This window comes from Toxotes jaculatrix, chromosome 14, assembly GCF_017976425.1.
Source record: "Toxotes jaculatrix isolate fToxJac2 chromosome 14, fToxJac2.pri, whole genome shotgun sequence".
Classification (NCBI taxonomy): domain Eukaryota; kingdom Metazoa; phylum Chordata; class Actinopteri; family Toxotidae; genus Toxotes; species Toxotes jaculatrix.
The window spans coordinates 16,511,717-16,538,695 of record NC_054407.1 but is presented as its reverse complement, the minus strand read 5'-3'; the positions used below and the strand labels follow the sequence as shown (position 1 = coordinate 16,538,695).

Sequence of the window (26,979 nt, the reverse complement as noted above, 5' to 3'; positions counted from 1 at the left end):
TATGACATGAAACCATGCTAAAAAAAAAAACAAAAAAAAAAAAAAAAAAACAACTTGTATAAATTAATGTTGTAATATAAAAGGTTACCTTTTAAATTAAGAAAGGCCAACATCATTGTCAATATAACAGGCTGTGTCATAAATATACAATTAATCTGGCACAGAAAATGTTGCTGTACATTGTGTTCTTCCACAAGCTGACACTGCAAACTAGCAACAGCAATATTCAAGAGAGAAAATTAAAATATATATTTTTTTATTCAAATAAATGTCACATAATCAACCACACATGAAATGATTAAATACACTCAAAATAGGATTTATTTGCCTCTCTACTCACTCACAGAAAACAACACATCTTGTAAAGCTGTGCCGAAAACTAGTTCTTTTGGCATGTTTCGTTTTTCAGCTAGTGTTTCTTAATTTACGGAACAAAACAAACAGACAAACCAATGTACCAATAAAAACAAAACATGTCTGAAAACATATTCAACATTTCAGGATGAAAACTTAGCACCTTGTTCCAGTCACTGTGATTTTTTGGACTGGTGTAAAGTGGATAAGAAACCATAGTATGATGAGAGGGTTGGCCATGATGACACTGCCAATCACAAGGCATACTCCTGCTTCTTCAGGACTTTCAAGACAGTGCGAATTTAGACACCATGATAAGAAGAAGTGCACTGCCAGATGCAACAGACTGACACAAGGTCTCAAGATCAGTTTGAAGCTCACCTTACAAGCCACATCCACAATTGCACAACATACTTGATGCTATACATCAATGACCTGTCAAACAAAAATACTGAACATAGTATGTGCTGCTAAATCTGTGAAAGCAAATCTGATGGTTTGCATGAAATGGCTTCTAAAAAGAATGAATACTACTCCTTATTACTAAGGCACTGCTGAAAATAAAACGACAAACACAACAGTGAGATGTAAATGTGGAGACTGCAAGAAGAAATCAACTCTGTGCACAAAGCTGAGCTCCAGTGTCTCTGCAACATGAACTCACTGCATTTGTAAGTATGTACCACAAATAAACAGTGACCGCAATACCCATGTAAGCATATTTAAGAGTGTGACACATACACACATCATCCCCTACAGGGCACACTTACTGACCAGAGGTAAGAATGACCTTATGTGATTGGCCACAGTGTGTCCAGATGGTCTGCTGTGGACAATGACATTACAATTCATGCTGATGCTATGCTTATATACAAACAATGAGAAGAGGCTGTTTAGGATGGAGACTGATTTAGTGTCCCTTATGAGACCTGCCCTTTCTGAAGTGTAAATGAAGCAAATAATATGCGTGTGTGTTCATACATATATATACATGTATACATATGTACACACGCATTCAAAATGTTTTTTTTTTTTTCAGTGCAAAATTCTGAGTTTGTGTTAGCATAATTACGTGGGTGTCATTCCTTCTACAGATACACACACACACACACACACACACACACACACAAAGAAAGTGGAATAGTTTCTAAATACGTGACACGGCAAAGACATATCTGTATCCTCTAAAGTCTTGCAGTAGTGGAAGATGAGATCTACATCACTGTGATGTTTGTTGAAAGCAATGAAATGGGTAGAGTGATATTTTTGACGCACTACAGCAACAAGCAGATTAAGTCCCAGTTTATTTTAAGTTTAAATCACATTCAACATCATGCAGCTGGGCATGTTATCTTTGCATTAATAAAACCTTTATATCAGAACTTCAAAAGCAAAATTAGGTTTTGATGCTACTTTTAGTGGGGGGGGGGGGGGGCATTGCCACTTGTTTCATTAATAAGATTAGACGCTTTTGTCAACGTAAATTATTTGACAATCTAAATATTTTTTCCAATAAATAATACATATATATCAATTAAATATCTGGGGGAAAACAGGTAATAAATATTCTTAAAGCTAACAAATGATACTGACTGTGGAAAGGCTTTCTTCTCCTCATGCTCTTACTTTGAAAGAGTAAAGCTTGAGAAAATATAAAGCCTGAGAGGAACTGCCCTGTCCTAAAATCTTCAAACCTAAAGCTGCAAAAGCAACAGCACGAGCTCTGATATTAGCCCTTATGATGAAGTTCCATTTTTATGTGAGCTTTTTGGGAAAAGGACACAAACAGAATGTGCAGAACAAAGATTTGTAAAAACAAAAAAAATTGTAAAGCAAAAAAAAAAAAAAAAAAAAAAGTAAGAAAGAAAGAAAGAAACAAAAGATTCCTTTCCACCATTTCTGGGACATCTGATTCAAAATATCTGCTGGCTAAGGAAAACAAACTGCTGGGTAAGGAAAACAAAATGAAATGGGTTCTATCTACACCTGTCATTAAAATCAAAATGCAGCTGAAAGATGCATCTGTACATCTATACACCGATCAGCCACAACATTAAAACCGGTAACTGCTTTTGATGTTGCGGCTGATGGATGCATATATTTACACAAGAGTAAATACACTGCAGAGGTACTGATTTCAGTATTAGTTTGTTCTTCACCACCACTGAGGTAATCCGGAAAACTAGGATTTAAATACATATGTTTATACATGTGCGTGTTAAGGCATAAAGCTGACTTTGTGTCCAGCCTTAAGAGAATTAAAAAAAAACATCTTCTATCTGCATTAAGATTTTGATGCCAAGTATATTTGATGCCCAAATTTCAGTCCTGTTTCAGCTGTAGAAATATTAATACTGAACAAAATCTGTATTTAGGACCACTAAACACAGGCAGCAGCATCAAAGCATGTGTAAGCCTATTAGGTTTGATAAAGACACTTTATCGAACCTAATAGGCTTATGCCAGGTACACATGGTGTGTTAGTAGTACGGCTACTGTACAGTCAGCTCTTTATCATATCAATACTTGGTATCTTCTTCAAGGATTAAATCTGGTAGTAAAAATGTGGACTTTTAAAGGATAAGTAAGACGCAAAAGTATGTATTTACAAAACACCGGGGTCAAACAGCACAACTTGAAACACTGAATTAATCTTTTTTACCCAGATGATCACAATTGTTCAGGCAGCTAAGATACAGCTTGCAGTCTTTGTAGCACAGACCAAGACGGCATTCTGTGAAATCTTCAGTAAGACTCACACAGTAAAGCCTTGTGATGCACCAATACTTGGACTGTGCACACAGAGCTCAGCAGAAGTTGTGATGAGCTTTTTGCATTCCACAATAAAATCGCCCACACCCATCATCACACATTGATCCTATGAATACACAATATTGTGTCTCTGTCACATGCACTTTGCAGTTGTCTATACAAGTTTATGACAAGATCAAGATGAAAGGGACGGAAGACGTATGGTTTCCCTGATTCCATAGTCTGCCTGATGTGACAGGATGAGGCGTGAAGGTGCAGAGACAGTGGTTATTCAATGAATGAATGATGTTTTAAAGGTCCATGCTAAATTCTCCATGAAGATCATCTAAGGCCACAATGTTCACCGGAGAATGTAAAATGTAAACACTACAAAAACAAAAGAGAGGAGAAATTATCATGGCAAAGTATCCTTTGTAGGATAAAAGGCCATTGCTATCATCTTCAATTAATAAGTATGTCACAGAATACAGAATCACAAAGCATAGATCGTGGACAAGTATCATCGTAGAGGTTAAAAATCGAGCATATACCTTATGACATAAGGCACTTCAACAACTACTCCTGGTGTCCTGCTTCGGAGTAGGTCCACTGTTAATCTCCTGATCATCTTCATCCTCCTCCTCCTCTTCTTGCCAGCCGCCAAGGTGGGCAGCGGTGGGCATGGACATGCTGGAACCATGGCCACTATGTACCTGGAAACCTGATGACAGTGTTCAAGTGTGAGAGCGTTGGAACCGTTTAAAGTTTAATTTCCACTCTTTTCCATGCCTTTAGCTTTTAACACTGCAGGTTTAATGCTCAGTGTTTGTTTTGTGTTTCTTAGCTTACACACCACTCTCTGATTTCCATGCATCTGTATCAACCCTTAAAATGTGCGCAATTTTGTGGCAACAAATCATACAATAAATACATTTCACAACATGAGATGATGTTTTTACATTTTGCAGAAACTTAATGAGTCTTGTCATGTTACTGTTGTGTGCTAAGTTGTCAGTGGAGATTTGGGACCATTACCATGTCATGACTGGTTCTAAAATCTATTCTAATCCAATCTGAAGTCATTGTCCTTTAAAACTGTGAAATTTGCAGTTGCAGATCACAATGTTAATATCATAAAAATTAATTACAGCAGTTTTAAATGTTCAACTCCTCTAAAGAGAACTTTTGATATACCAAAGTTCAAAATTAATGTTTTCAGTTACCAGCGTTTGTGTGCAGATCTCTCATTGGCACTGCAGTCTGCCACTGCCCTGAAGTTCTCTGTGGGTGGGAGCTCTGCTGGTGGAGCTGGAGAGACAAGCAACTGTCAATGTACAGCAGAAGAGAGACGTAGAATAGTGGTCTACAAGAAATGTTCAAAGTGGTACTCCTACCAAACTATCTTTTAAGGATCAAGTATTTACCCCTGTAGACTTCAAAGAGTTTTGATATATTTTCCCACCATAAAAATTGAAACTGACACATTTTGTGAAGTACAACTTTAAATCTCTAGGCACAGAAAACAATGGAAAAGGAGATTTGGTAGTATAATAGTAATGACTAAAGGCTACAGTTCAGGAAGTCACCTCATGCATGTAGATGGCATGGAGGCTCATCTCTGCGGAGGCGAACTCTGAGTGAAGTGCATTGCTCCGGATACGGGACTCACTGTTAGACATACTGGGGAAAAAAAAAAAAAAGACGTGTTAATAAACACAGATTATGCTGAAGTCTTTGCATTTATTTGGAGGTTTTAACATACAGTAATCCAGCTGAAGTATGGTAATAAAGCAGTAGAAAATAAAAGTGACCGATGAGTACCTGTCAATGATGGTGCGATCACTGCGGTACATGGTGCTCTCAGGGTGGAGAGAGGAGGGCATGAGGCCCTGAGAACGGCCACGGCTGGTATGTGCGAGCTGGGAAGTGGACAAAGAGGCCAGGACACTGGCAGCAGCAGAGGCAGCGGTACTTGGTGGGATGAAATGATGGTCTCGCCCTTGCAGTCCAGATGCAGTTAGAATGGGGTGGGCCAGAACACTGGCCAACAGATTATCGGGCTGGAAACAACAACATACTTTAATACAGGACCAATATTTTCCAATTCCTGACCAATGCTGCAGTACTGTATATTTATTATTACCATTTTACCCCACTATGTATCACTGTTTATAACGCAAGCTGACTGTCTCCATACATTTTTCAATATTTAACAACAGTACAATTCAATTAACATGACATATCTTTAGCGTGTGTGTGGAACATGGTGTTCCGGGCTCCCTACCCCAGTGGCTGACTCATTGGATTGCAGTGAGGTGCAGAGAGGAGCCTCAGAAAGCAGCAGCTGGGTGGATGGGCCAGTCTGTGCATCATGATGCACCTTCTCCTTTAGATGGCTGATAAACACTGAGCTCTCCTGAGGCGGTTGCCAGCGTGGGTTCTTAATGGTGAAATGCATGAGGGACAACTCTGTCTTGCCATTCTCAGCCTGTTGGTATACAGAGGCCTCAGTCTGGCCCTCTGACATCCACTGCAGAAACATCCAATGATACACAGAAATTCAAGCAACAACATTATCACAGCATTCACTGAGACATCAGCTTATTATGGGTCAGCCTTTCTTCAGTTTCAGAAATGTAATGAATAGGCTGGCTTGAATCCTGTGTAACAGAAGGAAAGAGTCTCACTGTTGGGTTTCCATGGCGTCTGATGTCCATCTGCGCAAAGGAACAGATGTCTCCGACACCAACCACCTCCACAGTGAAGTTCCTGAAGAAGTCAATGATCTCTAGAGACTTACTCCTCAGAAGGAAGATGAGAATGAAGGGTGTGACAATGGGACTGAGCAGCTCCTCCAAGATAAACACCTATTTGGACAGAGATAACATTACATGTTAATTGTTAAAATATTCATATTTTAGACAAAATCATTTGCTGAGCAACGTTCCCAAAAACAGATCAATGAATCCAGTGATTTTACTATTTGACTGTACCCAATCTGAGAAAGTCTTAATACTGACCAGGTGCTACTTGATAAACTTTGTCAGTCACAAACAAAACACATCCGTAATTTCAGGGTGAGTGTGACAAATGTGTTCATATCGATGGAGTTTCTCCCTTCCTCACCGCTTTGTACTGGAACAGCTGCGCCACCTCGTCACGGGTCTCGCTCTTGTTAGCAGTGCCCCTCCAGTGGTCTGGCATGTAGTGAATGTGTGCCAACATGCACTGCAGCAGCTGTTCTGGACACCACACCATATGCTCATCTGGGATGAAGGACCTGGCATAGGAATCGTACAAAATGTCAACATTTTTCAACATTACCACGACACAGATCCTGTAGATGTGAAATAACTGAAAGCTTAAAGCTTTAGTAAAGTCTGCGACTGATTAGGGGACAAAGGTATACTTTCCCCATAATAATAAGTGATATGCAGGTTGACTAGTAATAAATAAACATTGCAAACCCATAAAATATAAATAAAATATAAATATTAAAATAAAAATAAATAAATAAATGAATCACTCAATCTCTCACAATATACAGATGTATATCTATGTATATGTTGATATATCATATGAAGCAAAACTGAAAAATAAAAGTAACAATAAAAAAGTACTGAACTTCCTAAAGTTTTACACCTACAGGGAGTGATCCAGAAGTTTACATTGGTCTCTGTAAACTCACCTGGCGACAGTAATAACCACCCCCAGCACAGTGATAGCGGTCAGGATGTGCTGCACTGTCAGAACGTCCTCATCGTAGACTGTCAGTGCAATGAGAACAGCCAACACTGAGCCTGAGAAGAAGGCTATGTTCTTTGCAAGCACAGTCAGCAGTGGTGATGTAAAGGAGTTCATGTATTTGGAAGTGGGTTTGTAGCCACGACCTAGACGTCCATGCAGCTCATGGTCCAGCTCATTGAAGTGACGCAGGTATAGGCGACCGTATAGGGACCAGCGACGTGCACCCAGGCTTCCAGGTTCTCTGCGGATCACTTCTGTATAGCTGAAGAAAGCGTACAGCACCTGCCACACCAGGATGAAGGGGCATAGCAGCAAATTGGCCAAACCCATCAGCAGGATGACTCTACTAAGCTGCTGGGCGAGTTCTAGGCGGTTCCCATTTCGCTTGTACTTGGGGTGCAGGTTCCACTTATTCTGAAACAGAGAACCAGGACCCCAGAAGAGGATGAGCTCAAAGTTGTACTTGAGGCCCTGGGTGAGGAACACCACGTTGCCCAGCAGGGGGAGCTGCAGCTGCACTGGCAGCAGTGATTTGTTTATCATGGCCACCATGTAGTTCTTGAATCGCAGGATGCGGTGATAGATGTCAAGTTCTGTCAGTTCTTTCTTGTGTATGCACATTTGCTGTTCTCGTTGCAGGCTGATGAGCCGGTCCTGTACTTCCTGCCATGTGAAGTTGCATAGTTCATCCTGGGACAAACAGGCAAGGAGCACAAAGTTAACTGACAATGCATGATGCTACAGCCCCAATGAGTCACACTCCTCATTATCTCTCCATAACAAAAACTGAAAGACATCCATATTCTGGATGCCCTTTTTCTGTTAAAGTTTTGAAACAGGCCTCCACATGTTGCACTCACCATCCTGATCTTCAGTGCTTTGATGTAGAACTGCCTGATCTCCCAGTAGCTCAAAACATTGCAAAAGACTTTAACAAGTCGATAGACCCAGAAGATGGTAGCCATGATGAGAAGAAATATAATCCAGCTGTCCTCTTGAATCCTAAATGGAAACATAAGAGGTATATGCATAGCTAATGAAGAATCACTTTTAAAAAAAGACACATTCAACAGCAAAGATATGACACCCCCGTTCCTGTTATGACAGCGAAAACAGACACTTTATTTTGTATGTACCTGAAAATATGATGAACAGATGAGAAACTGTTGCTCTCAGTCTATGTTGTAATCTATTTAACTGACACTGAGCTCCTGTTTACGGGTTTTGGATGAGGTGGCCTGCTTACTTCACCCTGTAATTAAGGTGGCTTCTAAGTATTCCATGTCAAAACACAAAACAGGCACAGCGTCTGTAATCTATATTTACTAACACATATTAGCTAATACCTGAGCAACTTCTGATACTCTTTCAAGAAATTTCTATATTGTTTTATATATGGGTGATTTTCAGACATGATAAACAAAATATTGTTTCTCAGGAGAGGCATCTGGTTTGAAAAGGGAAATTAGAGATGGGGTATGAGGAGGACAGAGAGGATCCAAACTGTGGGACAAGCTGTTCCCAAATTAGAATTCCAAGCGGTCGTATATCATTGCCTTTGATATTCGATTTTTCAGCCACAGTCAGAATGAGGAACAAATTGATGAGAGGCCTATTAGACTGAAGTTGGAGAAAACAAGCAGCGGCAACATGGGGGGGTTGTCCCTTGTAGCCAGCTAGTGAGGTGTCATGTGCTTGTCAGCTTACTGGCCCAGCCAAGTTGTCAGTATCTCGGCAGGACAGTTTAACATCACTGACGCTATCAGTTACATTGGCTTGTTCCCTAAACCCAGTCTGAACACAGTACACAAATAACTTCCTGCAAGTATCCATCAATTGCGGGAATGTTGCAACTTGAAGCTACCCATCTCAGGTTAACATAAAAAACAAAACTAAGAAAGAGAGAAATTTTATAGAAACAGACACCACCTGACTTGAAATTAAACTTTGGTCACATTGTCACACATTTGATGTGATGAAAGTTGTTTCTTTTTTGATACTTGGGCCAGCAAACAACTGGTTGTGTGTTCATGATCTCATACAGGGTAAAGAAAAGACTATTTCTTCTTTAGTCACTGCTAACAGTGCTGACAGTTCATAAAAGCTTGAAGAGTACTTGCATAGCTTTATAAATAAGGAAGAGTTCTCATAATTTTCAATGGTAAATCAAGAAACCCACAGGGTCCAGCTAAATGGGCCACTGTTCCACATTCCTACCCTGTGACTGTATCTTGCTGTCTGAAGCCACATCAGACACAGTCCAATAAGAAATTAAGTCTGAAAGTCTGATTACAAGTGTATTAAGCCAGACAAATTAAATCCCTCTAAAGGCCTATCTCTAAAAGGCTTCTAATAATATCCAAGACGGTGTTTGCTTGAGAACAAAATATCAAGTCAAACTAGCTGAGATGAGAGGACAAGCACTTCAGACATCACTTTATGTGACTGTATAGCTTTTTGATTAATTCACCTCGACTCTTCCGCTAATTTTCCACAACGGGGAAAAAATATACCCTTTCACACACTACAGGTCTCCATTATACTCTATTAAACACTGTTACCTCTGAGTGCACTGCTGGCTAGGTAGGATGGCATCTGGGAGAGTGACTTTGTTCCTGTCCAGAGGGTTCTGGCCTGGCCCAGTGTGGTTGACCGCTCGATTGGCAAACAGGACATCGTACTCCACACAGTTGACAAGGAACGTTGTGAATGTGACAACAAACAAAAACTGACTGTTAGGATGAGATGAGAGAAGAAAACAAGAGATTAGGCTTAATGAAAACACTAGATACCCCAAAAGAATAACAATGACAAAAGACATTAAAATTTGTATATATTATTGTAAGCGATTATACTTAATTTCTAACCATCAAGAAACCAACAGTGCACTCTGCATATAATGTACTCTGCATATAAGTAATTAATTCATGATAGTGTAGTTAAAAGAGATCGATTGCAGCTCTTTAATTAAATATGTTGACATGCTGAGGTTTGTTGCTGTCATTATGTGGATTTTCTTTTCACACTTAATGGTTTAAGGGGCCCCACTCTAATAAGCCTGTGGTGACCAGATTCAGACATAAACCAGATCAAGACCCAATTACGGAGATGACCTACTGGCATGGTAGCAGAAAAAATTATCACAAGCAGCATGGCCTGTAAAATAAACAATATGTTGCAGTGACACTCTGAACCAAGATGAAGTGATAAAGGTTAACAGAATTTATACCAAGAGAAGTGCTAAGATACTACAGGAAAACAAATATTTCACATGGGAAAGCCATCATGTACAGGTGCTGTTGAAATCATCAGGTCGAGCTTGTTCATGCTGAAGCCTGAGGCACACTTGACTGTCATAACAACATGAAAAATTACCAGAGACCTCAATAGGGCCAAAGTCTTACTGAAAACAAGCAATCAACTCAACCAAATGTTTGACCTCAATCAACCTCAAACTAATGCTTGTAATTAAAAGCACAATCTTATATCTCATGTGTTTCTTAGGTATCGAAAATCTGTATTTATTAATACTTACACAAGCTCAAAGAACTCTGACAACATCATACAAGCAAAGCCATTCTTTTGATGAAAATGGTAGATGTGGACACAATGGTTAAGGAAAATCTGAAATAACAAACTGAAAACATTACACATGATCTTGTACTTAAACATTTACTGAAAGTACACAGATATAGCAAAGGTAATCTTCAGGACAACACAAGATGTAACAAATATATCAGTCATCAAACTCAATGTTCTGTAGAAAATTCACTTTCAGACTTATCCCTAAAGTAGAACTGAAAATGCAAGTGGCAGTCAAAAAGTAAACATTGCAAAATATTATGGCTACTGACAAGTATCTTAATATGTTTATGAGTCAGCATGACATGATGCAACTGTACAATGACAGTACACTTTGATTGACCTGCTACTTATCTATACTGTAATTTAAAGGATATCCTTGTGAAGAAATTATCCAGGTTCTTGATATGGTGCCATGAATCTGCAACAGAAATTGAGGCATTTAATAGCTTGAAACGGTAATCAACCTTGACCCAGTCGCATCATCTTTTTCAGACTACCAGAGTATTTATCAGGTACGAGACGTTCACAATGCAGTCAGTCTGTTTTTTTAAAAGACCATTTGTACTTCTCTCGTATTAACATGATTACCTTTAAGGCCTTCGGGCACATGCACCAATAAATCCTCCTCCCCTGGTGGCGAGTCCTCCTCAAAGTCCTCAATTCTCTGATACTCCTGGTAAGCCTCAAAGTTGGCCATTGTGCTTCACATTCTTAAGGTCACTCCCAACTGACGAGCTGCTTGTAGTAAACAACGTCTGAAACGAATGCAGTCTCGCAACCTCAGCTACATTCTGTAGCTAGCTACTCGGCTGTTCAAGTAAAAGTAACGTTAGCTAAAGCTAACATTAGCTTGCTAACTTGCTAGTCCGACGGACGGCGCTTGCGTAACCCTACACTAACATGATAACATGTAAAATACTGGGAAGCAATTTAAAATTAAGTACACAAGCATTCAGTGGGTAGCTAATGTATGCAAAATACCTGCATGTAAGCGAACTACCTAAGCAAACTCTATGATGGCTGGCTAGCCTGTGAATGATTCAGCCACTCGTGTAGTCAGGGTGACGACGGTTTGTTTTGTTCCCGACTTGGTCCGTCCATCTGCTGCTCTTGATCTTCTTTCGTCTTTGCTTTGAGTCCGGTCCTGGCCAGAGGTCGTTCAATACAAACAGCTAGGTCTTACTCACGACACGGTGCTCTTCAGTCTGCCCTGAAGTCCGTTAGTCGGTTTCCAAAAATACACCATCCTCCGTGTGTGTCCACTGTTTTTGTCTTTCACAAACAAATGTCAACAAAACGTTATTGACGTCACTTCGGGTTTAATGCTGCGTTCACTGCAACTCGGCAGAATGGGAAGAACAAGAAAAACAACCAACTTGCTATTCCCTGCTTGGAAGTGTTCACGCTGTATTTCAAGGTGGCACCGATAAATAGCCTAAATCTGCTACGTATGATGTGGTAAATACTTGTGTGTCATTTTTAGAGTTAGCTGAATTGACTGTGTTAGTGGTAACGATGAATTTAATTTTGCATTTAGCAGTTTTGCCAAATTTGTTGACATGTCTTAAGTGTGACATATCAGTAGTTTTAGAAATCCCCGATTTATCTGACTCATAATTACATTGTAATAAGGTGACAATGGAAGTGAACGGTTTTCCCACTCTGCTGCTCGTTTGTCCGATTTAAACGATACGTCATAAATGCGGCATAACCTGTCGTCATTTCCGGTTAACTGTTGTAGTTTTTTTCGATTTCTATTGAATTAAGTCCTGCTTTTGTCATGTTTCTGTTCACATTGTTGCACAAGTCTCTTAAAATTATTCACCATATTGCCTGCTATAAAATTATGTAGATCCCTGTTGTCACAAACCAATACTCACAGAAAACATGAAGTCCTGAATGGGCACAGAAATGCACTCTGGGTCAGTGTAAACATGGCAGCCCGCTGGTTGCCTGTGGATTACTGCAGAGCTTAGCGATTATTTTGACCTAATGAGCTTGTTATCACTGAAATAAGCATAAAACATGTTCCAGATACTTTGCAGTAAAGCAAGCATCGCTGCTCCCGTGCGGTCATTGTCGTTATACCCGAGATGTAATAAAACAGCAGACATATGGAAACTTTCACGGTAGGGTAATGTGACCGGTTGCTACTTTAGCTAATGACAGCTGACGGGTATCCGACATATAAGTTAATTAATCAGTACTGACAAGCTTGGCCTACTTTGATTTTCTAGACAGAACATCGTGACACAGTTGGTTTTGTGTTCAGATATAGACAGGCACAGTGGGATGTTCTTGTGTGTGTGACCCGCAGACCAGAGCTAAAACAGGCAGATGATTAATCAGTTAGTCGATCGAAACTTAACAACTACTTTAATGCTTAAGTTCTTCTTAACAGTAGAGAAATACATTTAAAGGTAATTAATGTTTCCTCAGGTCATATAGTTAATTTGATGAATCGCTCAAGTTGTAGCAGTTTCTCACATAAGCTGCTTTTCTCTGTTTTACATCACTGTAAATTTAATAATTTTAGGTTTTGGGAGCAGTTAGAGGTTTCTACTCACAATACTCAATACCCATGTTTGATCAAAGAGTAATTGGTCACTGTTATCATTGCTTCTGTTCATGCTGGCCATAAAGTGATCCATTCCCAGTAGAGCTAGATCAATAAATCGACCAGGGCGATGTATTGGCGTATTGTAGATATATTTGCCAATATGTAACAAGAATTGCTTTTGTTACATTAACTTTGCAAATCTTTCAGGATTTTGGTTAATGGATGTCTAATTGTACTGATATTCTTTGTCATATCCAGGTGGTATATATCTCCAGGAACTAATGGATACAGCTCCTCACAACAGCCTGGAAAGGCTGTCAGTCGTATTTGGAGTCTCACTCAGAGAGCTGTGCGGCAGTCTGCCACCCGAACATCCAAACCCCCGGGAGTGTCTCTGAAGTTCATCCTGGGGCCGGCAGTACTCACTGTCTCTGCTCGACTGTTTTGCCATGTAGCTTACTGCGAGGCAGATTTTAATAACAACACCCCAGTGGAAGCAGCAGCCAAAAGCCCTGCGCCTGAGTTCAAATGGCATATCCTGTGGGAATTTGTCAAACCTCAGCTTTTTGCTCTCATTGGGGCTGTTGTGGTAAGCCTGCATCAGTTCACTTGAATGTGAAATCAGTGTTTATAAAATAAAATATGATGTGCCACTAATGCTGATCAACTAAGTGAAGTGCTTTTCTTTTCAGCTTGCTTTTGGTGCAGCTATCTTGAATATTCAAATCCCCTTGATGCTTGGGGATCTGGTGAATGTTGTGGCACGTTACCTGAGAGAACATACCGGGAATTATGTCCATGAGATAAGGGGTCCTGCCCTGAAACTGCTTGGACTGTATGGTATCCAAGTAAGTACACAAGAAAGCTGTCAGTGCACATCTTACTATGCCAATGCTTCAACAAGAGTCAAGTACAGTCAGTCTATGATGGGCTGAGTTGGCTTGGCAGTGTCTTATAATAATGATAAAGCAGCTGTGAGCATGTGTAGTATTATATTAGTATTACATACAGTTCTAAAATTATTTTTGCTGTCACATGGAGCTATAGGTCTGATATAACTGATTGCTTGGTGAGGTTTTGTATTTGCACAAGGAGTCTTAGGCTAAATGTACCATTTAAAATATGTAATTACAGTGAACTGTTGGGGATGATAATTGGACATTTATTTCTCTGTAAATTAACTGAGAGGAAATGCGAGGGGTGTAATTGCTATATACTGTAGGGGATGATAACTGGACATTTATTTCTCTGTAAATTAACTGAGAGGAAATGCAGGGGGTGGATGCAATAAAAGCAGCACCTGGACGATATAACACATTCCAATACAACAGCTCTGAAAGAACTACCACCTTTATGAAGCTTGTTTTATTACATTTTTATCGAAACTTTGACAAGGTTATGATACCATCACATTTAAGGTTATAGTGTGTATGTTGTTGTATTGGGCTCCATTATAATAAAAAATGTCCCTTACGCATTTTCTTTCAGTGAGTCAACCCATTCATATCCAGCTTGCAGATGTGATTGTTTGAGAAAGTTCAGTTTTTCTTTGTGAGTTAGGATGTTTTTTCTTTAGACATTTGCATGCTCTGTTCCACTCATGTTCATTCTAAAAAAAATGCAAATGAAAACTTATAAATGTCACGACTGTTTTCTGGAAAATGGGCTGTTGCTCTGGTCATTAATCACTTCCTTCACGCAGGGCCTGCTGACGACTGGCTACATTATCCTTCTTTCACGGGTGGGAGAGAGAGTGGCAGCAGACATGAGAAAGACCCTTTTTGCATCCTTACTGAGGTACACATTACAAAAGCAGTGGGGATCAGACACATACAGTCAAGGTTACACTAATTATCTGCTGTTAAGCTTATAGATGGACTATATCTGCAGAACAAAAATGATAACAATTGTTAACGCTTTGTTTTTTTTTACTTGTCTCAGGCAAGATGTGGCTTTCTTTGATGCCAATAAAACTGGGCAGCTGGTGAATCGTTTGACTGCTGACATTCAGGAGTTCAAGTCATCCTTTAAATTGGTTATCTCTCAGGTATAAAGTGTAAATTTGTGTCGTAAAATAATCAGTGATATGCAAACAGAACGCTAGTTTTAAAGCTTCTAATTCCTGTTTTCTGCTCTTTTTGCATATTTGCAGGGTCTGCGGAGCATTACACAGACAGTTGGATGTTTCGTCTCTCTCTATGTCATCTCCCCTAAACTCACAGGTTTGACAGTAGTTGTCCTTCCCTGTCTGGTGGGAGCTGGGGCTCTCATTGGCTCTTTCCTCCGCAAACTATCCCGTTTGGCTCAAGAACAGGTAAGATAAAATTTAGTATTATGTTACGACTGCACAAAGTCTTGCATACAGTTTGAGTTTCATTACCACGTTGTGACAAAGGGCTGCAGTATCAGAATGGCCATAATTGAAAAAGCCATAGATTTGAGCAGGCAGAACAGACCTTGTTAAGAACGTCGCAGACACATGGTGCCGTCTCCTCTCTTAACACAGTATAGACACTGTATGTTCTCGCTACTGCCCACAAATGTTTGGATGCCAAGTCTCTTTACGTCTTCTTGACTCCTCTGATTTTGTGGGCTGGCATACAAACAGGAAGATATGTCGGTGGCAACACCTGCACTGCGAGATATGTCACTGACATTCAAATTGAGCAAGCGCAAATAATTGAAAGTGTCATAAGGTTATTTTCTAAGGTTGTTCACGTTGTTGAGGTTTTTCTTCTTAAGAAGAAGATAGAGCTTATAGTTATTACACAGAAAACTCTATCTGTTCTATTTCAGTATCTGTATTTACAGCATGCACCTTAAAGACTTTCAAACTGTACACTTAAACCTTGCCAACCTCATATTGTGAAGCCTTAATCTTTATTATGCTGCTAAAATAAGTAAATTTGATGTCTGATTGTTTCTCTAAATTTAAGGTGGCAAAAGCCACAGGAGTTGCAGATGAGGCACTTGGCAATGTGCGCACAGTGAAAGCTTTTGCCATGGAGGAGCGAGAACTCCAGTAAGTGACAGTATATTTTGATGCACTTAAAGCCATAGTACTTTTAGCCACAGTATAATTTGTCACATTTGTTAGGTAACATGCTTTAATTTCCATAATCTTTCTCCCCAGGTTATATGCACATGAAGTTGACAAGTCATGTGAAATTAATGAAAATCTTGGTGCTGGAATAGCAGTGTTCCAAGGACTGTCAAACATTGCACTGAACTGTGAGTGTGTGTTACTAATGTTAACTGATGAACACAATGTTAACCAGAACTTCTGTCATGGTGATGTTTTTTCATTGTGTGCTCTTGATACAGGCATTGTTCTGGGAACTATTTTTGCTGGAGGGACTTTAATTTCTAGCAATGAAATGTCTCCTGGAGACCTCATGTCTTTCCTGGTTGCCTCCCAGACTGTTCAGAGGTAAAAGACTTGCTCCACAGTGATTGGTCTGCATTAGTTTAATTAGCTTATTAGTTTAAATGCAGCTGATGTTAGTGTATAACCAGTATGTTGTCTTTATACTTCAGGTCACTAGCCAGCATCTCTATCCTCTTTGGACAGGTGAGTAAAAATTCTATACATGTTTAGAGCATGTGCTATCTGAGTGACACACATTTAAAATGTAGAATTATAATATGTGCGTTAATATATGTGTTGAAATATGAAATATTTAGTGAGAAATCAAGCTGTCAATCTCTAACGTGCTACAGATGGTGAGAGGTATAAGCTCTGGAGCCCGGGTTTTTGAATACCTTGCTTTGGAGCCAACCATTCCACTCTCCGGGGGCGGACGCATCCCGTACCATTCTCTGATGGGAAGAGTGGATTTCATGAACATTTCATTCAGGTTGGAACCTCATCTTAATTTCAAGACATTTGTAGACATTAACTGAACATAAACATCCAATGATACAATCTGTTGATTTTTTTTTTGTATACTTATAGTTACCCAACAAGACCTGGCCATCAGATCTTGAAGAAGTTCAACTTAACTCTTCCACCGTGTAAAACTGTTGCCATTGTTGGAGAATCTGGAGGAGGTAGTTTCTTGGATACTGAGTCTAATTTTAACTGTATGAAATGTACAACAATGTGATGGTGATAAATTATTAATCCACTGCATTTTAGGAAAGTCCACAGTGGCGTCCTTGTTGGAACGTTTCTATGACCCGACCAGTGGTGTAATCATGCTGGACGGACTCGACATTCGAACACTGGACCTGTCCTGGCTCAGGGGACAAGTTATTGGATTTATCAATCAGGTAAAAACTACTCACCATTAGTGCAACCCGCTTTTTTTAAAATAGGGATATTAAATAATAAGTGGGTCTAATAGAGTTATTAATGAATCACATTTGTAGCTGTCCAGTTTTCACTGCATCTTTCAATACTGGCTCCTGCGCAGGAGCCGGTTTTGTTTGGCTCATCTGTCATGGAGAACATCCGCTTTGGGAAGCCTGAGGCCACAGATGCTGAGGTCATTAATGCAGCCAAGCAAGCCAATGCTCACCGCTTCATTACAGGTTTCCCAGACGGCTATAACACTGTGGTTGGTAAGTGCGTTCATCTAAACTTTTACTACTGTTAAAAAATTGTGGGACATGCAAATACTAAGCTCCAGATTTCTAAACCCAGGTGAGCGTGGGGTGACATTATCAGGTGGCCAGAAACAGCGCATTGCCATCGCCCGCGCCCTCATCAAGAACCCCAGCATCTTGGTGCTGGATGAAGCCACCAGTGCCCTGGACGCAGAATCAGAGCGAGTGGTGCAGGAGGCTCTGGACAGGGCCACAAGGGGTCGCACTGTGCTCATCATCGCCCACCGGCTGAGCACCATTCAAGGGGCTGACCTCATCTGTGTCATGAGCAATGGCCGCATTGTGGAGGTGAGGTAGCAGAGTACTCAGGGAAATGGAGGTGCTGCTATCTCCTGTTAAATGTCTTGGCTAATTTATTAGACAGCTTTGTAAGTTCAAAGAAGCACCAAAGAGAATTGACTTTGCTCAGTTGTCAGTAATTCATATAGATATACTGAATGCTCCTCAATGTGCTGTGTAGTATAGGTTTTAATTATATCTAACAGCTTCTTTTTTTATTTTAAGGCCGGGACTCACTTGGAGCTGCTGAGCAAAGGAGGACTTTATTCTGATCTGATCCGCAGGCAAAGAGCTGAAGGGCAGAAATGAATACTTTAAAACATGTTTACTCTAGAGCCACAATAATGGAGTTTATTTTTAAATATATAATAATAGGGGAAGCTTGCATGAACATGATGAACTATAAAAAAAATGTAAATTTATCAGCACCCTGACTACAAGCTCAAATTTGTAAATGTACTGTATATGTGGACCAACTGGATCTACCTGTGATGATCAACAAACTACACTACTGTACAGTCTTTACCTTAAATGGGAATTTCATAACACTGTTTTTCTCTTATTCTGTATAGAATGATAAATAACAATGTGATAGAGAAAAGAATTAAAAATTTGTTTTGATGAGTGTGTATTGTATTTTCTTTTCTTTTTTATGTATCAAAATACACAGAATTTCAGTGTTTGTTAGTTTTTTCACAAATACAGAGTTGAAGAGACTAAACACAACCAATACAATGACAAGTATGTGCTTAGTGGATAGCGTAACTTCTTGGGGTGATCGTCCAGTTACAATCCTACAGTTAACTGAGAGATGAGGAGCGCAGAAAGCAGCAATCTATTCTGTTTAGATCTGATACTTGTTGAGGAACTGCTGTTTTGGCACCAATATAATTTCCCTTAACTGTTAAACTGTCTTTTAAAGCTGGCATGTACCAGTGTATATATGATTTTACCAACTGTGAGTTAAATCTCATGAGTAACTCAAATCTGTTTTGACACAGCTAAGTAAACAGTTAAAACTTGAATCCCTTTAAAACAGTGTTTACTTGACTGAACAGGCAAATTCGATCATGTGAGGAATATACTTTAAAAACATCAACTTATAGCCTGATGGCTGCAGAATTTTCAGTCTGAGATTAGATTTCAAATGATCAACTTAAGTAAGGAAAATACATTTAAGAGGGTGCCCTTTTTTCCCAGATATCACATAACATAGCCTAGACTATGTATCCCTTACATCTTTAACTACAGTCTGTGGGTCAAGCTGCAGATCCTGAGAATATGGTACTAGTTTACCTTATGTAAACAGTCATTTTGTTCTCCTTTTACAACCACAGTTTCTCATAAAATGTCTTCAAAGAACGGGGAATTGCCTGTGCTACTAAGATGTTACTGCATCCAGCAGTGTTTAGGGGTCTGTGGTTTGGGGTTTCAAGAGGATTGCAGTTCAGCTTTCGGCCTCTGGATGACCAACAACACAAGCTTGGCAGCAGACCGATCTGGAGAAGCAAGTGCAGATAGCTTGAAGCTAACGCTAGCTATCACAACATCAACAACCCCAGTCTGGGGCTTTAATCGGTCATTAGCTTGGTAGCTAGTCCAAGGCTGGCTTCAGTGGTTAAACATGCAGAAATATGAAAAGCTTGAAAAAATCGGAGAGGGTAAGTTTCACATGCTTCTTTGTAAAGTTAACATTAGCAAGCCAGGTTTGCTAACATAGCATTCTTGTAGTTGCAGGGTTGGCTAACGTTAGCTGGATTGACAGCTTTGTACCTGCGCTAATTCCCTACTTAACCATCTATAGAGTGACAGTTTTCCTTGCTCTAGCATGTGATAGTGACAAGAAGATCCGAAGATTTCTGCCAGCCAGCCTTTACGATATTCATGCTAGCTAGTTAGTTTAGCTAGCTAATGTCAGGACTTCTTGCTTTTCCATTCATCAATTCGCTGACTGTGATTTAATGCAACGTTTTCTACTTCGTAGGCACGTACGGGACAGTTTTCAAGGCTAAAAACAGAGAAACCCACGAAATTGTGGCTTTGAAAAGGGTGAGGCTGGACGACGACGATGAGGTATGTTTTCAGAATAAAACATTTGCATCTCAGCATATGCTAGCAAGTTGTTAGTAGGCTAGTGCTAATCACAGAGGCTGTCATTTGTTTCAGGGGGTGCCCAGCTCTGCTCTGAGAGAAATCTGTCTTCTGAAGGAACTAAAGCATAAAAACATAGTCAGGTAAGTCGTCTGTACAAACTGAATTAACTTTATGTTGTGTTGTGTGCTTTCGTGGAGGCTTTTTGTTTCAAGTGCCAAACAGTTTGCATTCAACCTAGATGTCAACAAACCAACTTAACGCTCTTCTTGTCTCCCATCAGACTACATGATGTTTTGCACAGTGACAAGAAGTTAACCTTGGTTTTTGAATATTGTGATCAGGTGAGACGGAGTCAGGTTAAACTTACAGTATGTCTTTCATGGGTCTCTTCTTAGGCTAATTTCTTCTCTTTATCATCTTCAGGATTTGAAGAAGTATTTTGACAGCTGCAATGGGGACCTAGATCCTGAAACTGTGAAGGTGAGAGATAAATATACTGGGTAATCCATGAAGAGAGGTTAACAAAGGACAGCATGGCTGCTTAGATGTATACTGTACAGAAGGCTTGATTCTTATAATTTTTACCATCTGTGACCTCTGATTGTCGTAAATATGTCAGTTACATCTTTTGAAACTTGGAATTGACTCTATACTTGGTTTTCCTCTGCAGTCATTCATGTACCAGCTGTTGAAAGGCCTTGCTTTCTGCCACAGTCGAAATGTTCTTCATAGAGATCTGAAGCCGCAGAATCTCCTCATCAACAGAGTGAGTGTTTAGCTGCAATTGGACTTTGACTTGAAGGTTGGTAAAAAATTTGTTAGCATGTGAGCAAATCATTCTGCTCTGTCAGAATACTACTTCCATAAAGTTGAAGGACAGCAAAGTGACTAGTGTCCGGATTCTTGCTCTGTGTCTCGTAGTGCAAGCCAGTGGGAAGCCTGGCTCCTAAGTAACATTTTGTGTGAAACATATTGCTGAGTCTGGTTTGATGCACTGCAGAGGTTGTAGTTTATATGACTTGTGTCTCTGTCTATAGAACGGGGAGCTGAAGCTGGCTGATTTCGGGTTGGCTCGAGCCTTTGGCATTCCTGTGAGGTGTTACTCAGCAGAGGTAGGTTGTACATCATTAACGAAGCAGGTGCTAATAACTGACTGCTTACAACTGAAGTCTATATAACCTGTGTGAAATTTTTTTTTGCCTCTTTTGATAGCTAAAGATAAAACTAGTCAGAGACTGATTTCTGAACATTTCGATGGAGGGATTTTGAATCTGGAGCTAACTCAGAGTATGAAAATCAAGGAATTAAAGAAGTTGTTTTAGTTGTGTGTAGGCCAGATAAAGTCCCAGATCTAATGCTGAAAAAGATTCAAAACCAAACAGTACTACATCAATAAAATCTAACTCTCAAGCTTTGTTTTAGGGCTGAATAACATGACCTAAAAATCCATATCTCAGTATAAAAAGTGATATCAAAATATGGCACATTAATAGCATATAACTAGTAAACTGCAGCAAAATTGACACAAGTCTTCCACAATCCCAAATGTTTTTTTAGGCTATTAAAATGCACTTGCCTTATTTGTGGTCTTCTTATTTGTGTGCACAGTCGGTGGCCTCATTTTAATTCTCTGAGGTCCTGAAGTTGAACTATTAAATTAATGATGGAGCAGAATGGAACACACAGCAGTGTGTGGTTAAAGTGGTGGCTGATTTTGTGTTGTTGCTGATGCTATCAGAGAAATGACAGGCGAGTCTCAGATAGGTTTAGTGGTTTTGGTTGGCTGACCTAAGGGCCCGGCGAGCCGGTCTCACGAGGGGGCAGTTGACCTGGGGTGACACTACTGATCTGAAAATGTAATAAACAGAAAACCTAGAGGGGAACAGAATTTGAAGCATTGAGAATCTGAAGGAAGGTCATTTTAGAAGGTTATTTCAGAGAATGTTTTACTCCAAGGCTCTTAGCACTGTTTCAGCAAGAAGAAATGAACAATTCTACACTATATGGATATATGTATACTGTAATGTAATACAGCATAAATTTACAGGGATTGAAGTTTTAATGATGCAACTGTGGATTTTTTTGTTTTTTTTACTTTATCAGCATTATTATTCATCAAATTCATGCCAAATCCAGCCAAATCAAATTCTTAAACATCTAACAGAGTGCTTCAGAGTGGAGCTCATCAGAGTTTTGAGGGTTAGCAATCCCAAAGTACTAACAATAGTATTATTCACGTGCATTTTTATGTATCTTAAAGTATAAAAAGTGCATATACAGGAATTACTAACAAAAACAGTCATTTAAAAAAGGCATTACATAAAGGCAATGTACGACACAGTCAGTTTGGATGATACCAGTATTCTAAGTGCACTATCTTGCTCTTCTTTTGTATTATTTATTTCTTGGTTATTTTATTTTATTTCTTATTTTATTGTATTATTTTAACCTTAAGCTTGACTCTGGGGAGGGATGCACAAGAATTCCAATGCACATGTACTGCAGTGTATCTGTGCAAATGGCAAATAAAATTCTATTCTATTCTATTCTACCATCGTTCAAAGCGATATTAAGTGCATTCATTAATTTTTCTACTTTCTTTGAGCATCTCACAGTGTGAATTTTGGAAGTTACCTAGAAGCACATACATTCACTTTTCTCTGTAAAAATGACTCAGGAAAAGTTAGTGGCTCTGAAGCAGGTGGTCACATAATTAACATCTGTAGTGGAATGAACTTAGGCACCTCCAACTGCCCACGCACTCTCTCTCTCTCTCTCTCTCTCTCTATATATATATATATATATATAAAAAGAGAGTGCGTATATATATATATAAAATAACACCCACCTCAGGCAGCGGTCATTGCACTGAATGCCTGAATGGTTTTTGTTAATACTAGTTTGGTTGAGATAATTGGTGTAATTGGTCTAATTATCACACTGTGCTTTGTGATTTGCATGTAGGTGGTGACCTTGTGGTACCGGCCTCCAGATGTGCTGTTCGGTGCTAAACTTTATTCTACCTCAATTGACATGTGGTCCGCTGGATGCATATTTGCAGGTTTGTTTGATATAAGTCTATTTTTGTCTTTCAAGCGTTGTTCTGTTACTTGGTGGAACAAGGATCGAGTTGTAAGTAATAAGAAAAGTTCATAATTCATCCACTTAAGTTAAATCACGACAGTGGTTAAACATCGCAAAGAGTTTACAGTATCTTTCAAATGTTTGAGCATAGCAGAGATAATACTAGACTTCATAAAAATTCATAGATACGGCACTTCTGCAGCTAATTCTTTTTTTATATGTATGGGGGCTGAAATTTAGAACAGCTTACCAGATGATGTGAAATCTTTGGAATTTATTACAGTTTTCAAAACAGCATTTCAGTGAACATGCACGATTAGTATAATGGGGCAGGCCAAGGCCATTATGGAAATGAATTATTTTACCTTTGACGGTTTTGCCCTTTTGTATTTCTGCATCTCTTTGATTGAATCTGTATGTTTGGTTTTCTTTTCCTGATGAATGTGTGTTATGGGTTTTGTTTTTTTTAATCATTTTAACCATGTTGTATTTTGTCCTTTTCAGAGCTGGCTAATGCTGGAAGGCCTTTATTCCCCGGGAACGATGTGGACGACCAGTTGAAAAGAATCTTCAGATATCTTTTGCATTATTTATAGATATTGATAAGATGAGACTCTTGCTTGTACCGTTTTGCTGTGTGGGACTCTGAGACCACAGAGGTTTGTTCAGGGCAAAACTATTGATCTCCTATGTGATCAATGATTTACAAACACTCGGTCTGAACCGGCTGGACACACCTCTCTGTTAGAAAAAGTGTTTCTTTAACCACTTGTTACATTGTTGGGCACCCCAACTGAAGAACAGTGGCAGACAATGACCAAACTCCCAGATTACAAGGTAAATTATTTAACATCATTCATTTTGTAACACCCGCAGTGTTAGCTTAGCTTTTACTGAATTCTTTAACTGAAATATTTTTAACTGCCTGCAGCCATATCCCATGTATCCAGCCACCACCTCACTGGTGAATGTGGTCCCCAAACTAAGTAGCACAGGACGGGATCTACTCCAGGTACTTTCATTTTAAACTTTCCTGTCTTTTAATTCTAAAAAAGTGTTTTTGAGCTAATGCACACTTTGTGATCAATAAAAATGTTTTCTTCTGTAATGTTTGTGCAAGCAGCAGCTAGAAACTCATGCCAGTTCCTGTCAATATGCAGTTTTGCTTGCAAGAAATTTGATGCTGCTGCTCACGTATTAAAATATTTCCTTTGATCTCATCCAGAACCTGTTGAAATGTAATCCTGTCCAGAGGATCTCTGCAGAGGAGGCCTTGCAGCACCCTTACTTTGCTGATTTCTGCCCACCCTAAATGCTAAATTGCCTCTCAGTGAACCTCAGCTGCCAGACTCAATCATCCTTCACTCTGCTGGTTTCATTAGGACCAGTCCCAACAAGGCAAATCCCTCACCGGTCTTCAAACACTCCCCTGCAATTCATTCTGTTGTGCCTCTTTGTGGAACAAAGTCCTAGTGGCTCTGCAAGGTTTTAGGCTATTTTAGTTGCAAGCCAGTTTAATTTGGTAGATAAACACCTCCCAGTTAATTAGCACTAATGTGAGAGTTTGCACTATGTGTTGCATTTCATAAATTTTATACCTGCAGAAATGGTTCTTAACAAGAAGCCTTTCTTATCCAAGAGAATTAATTTAACATGTACTGGTTATTTCTGACTTTTAAATGGTTGACGATGAATGAACAAAGGCTCTTTGAATCTGTGGCGATAGGAATCTAAAGTTCAAAGAGTTAGCATCAGTTACCCAGACGGCCTTTCTGACCTGATGGTTTCTGTTACTATTATAATAGGTTTTGCAAAGCAGTTCTGCCAGTATGCTTCCATTAATTGGGGTCTTGGTGGAGACTGAAGCCTGATGGGTAATGGATTTTCGAGGCTAATACCAATATCAATATTTTAAGAGTTAAAAAAAATAAAATCTGATAACATGTCAGCCAATATTCTTTTTTAAAAAAATAACACAAATAATAAACATTTAAACATTTTCAATGAGGATTGCTTAAATTTGGTTATTAAAGAATTTTCACCAAGATACATGTGTACTGAGTGGGATATTTTACAGCTGAAAAATAATCTTTTAAGTGCACACAGTTCGGCAGAATATGTAATTGAGACACTTTCTAAATGATCTAAAAAAACAAAAACAAACAAACATCTGGCATTTTGGGGACTGAAGCTTGTAGGTACTTATTGGTTGCGATATACGCTGATACTGACAAATCTGAATTCAGCTAATATCCATTGATATATTGGTTCTAGTGGAGACCACAGATTCCTGGGGCAGCTAATGCCAAAAATCCATGGTTTAAAAATAAGTGATTTTAAATTGATCTGCCAGTTTTAGAATCACAAGAGACTTTTTCTTTTTTCTTGGAGAACTGTAAAGGCTTAAAGTCAACATTGCCCCCTTTTTTAGGTTTGTGTGTTATCTGTATAACACTATTTAATAAGTTTTTGTTTATTTTCCATATTATTTCCTCAGAGGTTTCCTGGTTAGAACTATGTGATTTGGTACTAATGACAGGGAAAATACTGCAGTGATGTCTCTTAAATAAGTTCTTCAATGAAACCAGAGTAAATATTCATCCATTATTCAAATATATTGTAGGAAACTTTTTCTCTTAATTTTCTAAATTGTGTTTTTGTTTGCAGAGTTCACATTTTTTGCTCTTTGTTAATCAGAATTGATTGATTGTACTAACTGAAACCTGTCTCCATTGTGTTTTCCCTGTAATTAGATAATATAATTAGGACCAAAGTACATACCTCTATCCTGGAAACATCCTAGGAAATGACATATGTATTACTGTTATTTTTTTTATTTGTTTTCTTAACAGAACAGACTTCACATTTCTATTTCTGATGTTTCACATGCCAACAGTTCATTATCCCACCAACTATTACAGAATTGTATAAAAGCATGGGAAGCTAATTTATAATTTTCTTTTTTGTTCTCAGGCTTTTTATTTCCCATTTTGTATTTGAATTTTGTGCACTTTGTACCTGACAGTTTGATTTTCAGTCATTTAGTTATCGATATTATTAAATATGTTGAACACTGACAGCCAGGATTATAGCCGGTTATCAATAAATGGGCCAATATATATATATACACACATCTTATGTATGTTAACGACCAGTGGACCATGTGACACATTGCTATTGTTTGACAACATGCTTATCACATCTCAGCTTTTCTGAAATTCTTTTGTAATAGTTAAGATAGAGATGAAAAAAAAAATGCAGATAATCTACCAATAATCTGTATTTTCATATGATGATTGTTTTGCACCATTAGCTGCTTCCATTTTGGTTACGTCTTATGTTAACATGGTTAACAGCTTGCAGTGTTATTTTACTTCAGATTATTACAGTGCTACTTATCCCATAAAAGCCTACATAATGAGTTGTGTTTAAAGTAGCTGTCTTAATAGGGAAAGGATTTATTTTCATTTTGCTGATGTAAGACAAGATAATGGATGCATGTATTTATTAATGATGGAATGTCTGCTCTTTTTTTGGCATTTTTCTTTTTTTAAATGTAGCAAAACTTCATTTGGTACAGAAACTCCTTTTGAATGATTTAAATAAGACTCATCTGTAGTATTTAGCAGACTCTTTTTAGGATTTAAAAATGTTGAAGGTTGTTTGTGGATTAAGTTTCTAATGAAAAAAACACAAAAGCAGTATTTCATTTTCTGGTGATGACAGGACATTTCAAACTGCTGTAGAGTTACTTACATACATTTTAATTTTTAATGAAGAGTGGATTTTGCACTTTGCTAGTATCTTTGCTTTTTGTTGGTAGAACTTGGGATGAATATTGTCACTTCTTTTTGTGTATATTTCAGCCAATAAGACTCAATATTCAGTAAAGTCCACATAAATATGTTTGCTGTTGA

At 38.8% G+C, this 26,979-nt stretch overlaps 3 protein-coding genes across 3 annotated transcripts; 2 read left to right on the top strand and 1 right to left on the bottom strand.

The window, feature by feature from the left end:
• Nucleotides 1-239: 239 nt before the first annotated feature.
• atg9b (autophagy related 9B) lies at nucleotides 240-11,706 on the bottom strand. Its single transcript, XM_041055058.1, has 15 exons — nucleotides 11,419-11,706; nucleotides 11,026-11,192; nucleotides 10,812-10,855; nucleotides 10,388-10,452; nucleotides 9,414-9,584; nucleotides 7,713-7,854; nucleotides 6,794-7,542; nucleotides 6,232-6,385; nucleotides 5,793-5,972; nucleotides 5,390-5,635; nucleotides 4,927-5,165; nucleotides 4,692-4,785; nucleotides 4,329-4,413; nucleotides 3,657-3,826; nucleotides 240-3,492 (listed from the first exon to the last, which is right to left on the bottom strand). Exons 2-14 carry the CDS (start codon nucleotides 11,132-11,134, stop codon nucleotides 3,675-3,677), a joined length of 2,430 nt encoding a protein of 809 aa, XP_040910992.1. The 5' UTR covers nucleotides 11,135-11,192; nucleotides 11,419-11,706; the 3' UTR covers nucleotides 240-3,492; nucleotides 3,657-3,674.
• Nucleotides 11,707-12,376: 670 nt separating this feature from the next.
• Nucleotides 12,377-18,493, top strand: abcb8 (ATP-binding cassette, sub-family B (MDR/TAP), member 8). Its single transcript, XM_041055059.1, has 16 exons — nucleotides 12,377-12,566; nucleotides 13,256-13,586; nucleotides 13,690-13,845; nucleotides 14,700-14,794; nucleotides 14,939-15,044; nucleotides 15,150-15,311; nucleotides 15,934-16,019; nucleotides 16,131-16,228; nucleotides 16,322-16,427; nucleotides 16,535-16,568; nucleotides 16,718-16,854; nucleotides 16,953-17,047; nucleotides 17,136-17,269; nucleotides 17,413-17,560; nucleotides 17,643-17,893; nucleotides 18,110-18,493. Exons 1-16 carry the CDS (start codon nucleotides 12,463-12,465, stop codon nucleotides 18,191-18,193), a joined length of 2,127 nt encoding a protein of 708 aa, XP_040910993.1. The 5' UTR covers nucleotides 12,377-12,462; the 3' UTR covers nucleotides 18,194-18,493.
• An 876-nt stretch (nucleotides 18,494-19,369) lies between these two features.
• cdk5 (cyclin-dependent kinase 5) lies at nucleotides 19,370-26,979 on the top strand. The gene is made up of 12 exons (XM_041055079.1): nucleotides 19,370-19,545; nucleotides 19,869-19,957; nucleotides 20,051-20,118; nucleotides 20,259-20,319; nucleotides 20,402-20,458; nucleotides 20,649-20,744; nucleotides 21,016-21,090; nucleotides 22,943-23,039; nucleotides 23,567-23,636; nucleotides 23,839-23,899; nucleotides 23,994-24,074; nucleotides 24,288-26,979. Exons 1-12 carry the CDS (start codon nucleotides 19,509-19,511, stop codon nucleotides 24,372-24,374), a joined length of 879 nt encoding a protein of 292 aa, XP_040911013.1. The 5' UTR covers nucleotides 19,370-19,508; the 3' UTR covers nucleotides 24,375-26,979.

Coding starts and splice junctions, on each gene's coding strand:
- abcb8 (XM_041055059.1), top strand. CDS start 12,463: ATGTTCCAGATACTTTGCAGTAAAGCAAGCATCGCTGCTCCCGTGCGG. Junction 13,846..14,699: donor TTGGACTGTATGGTATCCAA/GTAAGTACACAA, acceptor TCCTTCACGCAG/GGCCTGCTGACGACTGGCTA. Junction 17,270..17,412: donor TTATTGGATTTATCAATCAG/GTAAAAACTACT, acceptor GCTCCTGCGCAG/GAGCCGGTTTTGTTTGGCTC.
- atg9b (XM_041055058.1), bottom strand. CDS start 11,134: ATGGCCAACTTTGAGGCTTACCAGGAGTATCAGAGAATTGAGGACTTT. Junction 6,386..6,793: donor GTGGTTATTACTGTCGCCAG/GTGAGTTTACAG, acceptor TTCCTATGCCAG/GTCCTTCATCCCAGATGAGC. Junction 5,973..6,231: donor AGCTGTTCCAGTACAAAGCG/GTGAGGAAGGGA, acceptor CTGTCCAAATAG/GTGTTTATCTTGGAGGAGCT.
- cdk5 (XM_041055079.1), top strand. CDS start 19,509: ATGCAGAAATATGAAAAGCTTGAAAAAATCGGAGAGG. Junction 20,459..20,648: donor TAGATCCTGAAACTGTGAAG/GTGAGAGATAAA, acceptor TTTCCTCTGCAG/TCATTCATGTACCAGCTGTT. Junction 23,637..23,838: donor CAGTTGAAAAGAATCTTCAG/ATATCTTTTGCA, acceptor ACCACTTGTTAC/ATTGTTGGGCACCCCAACTG.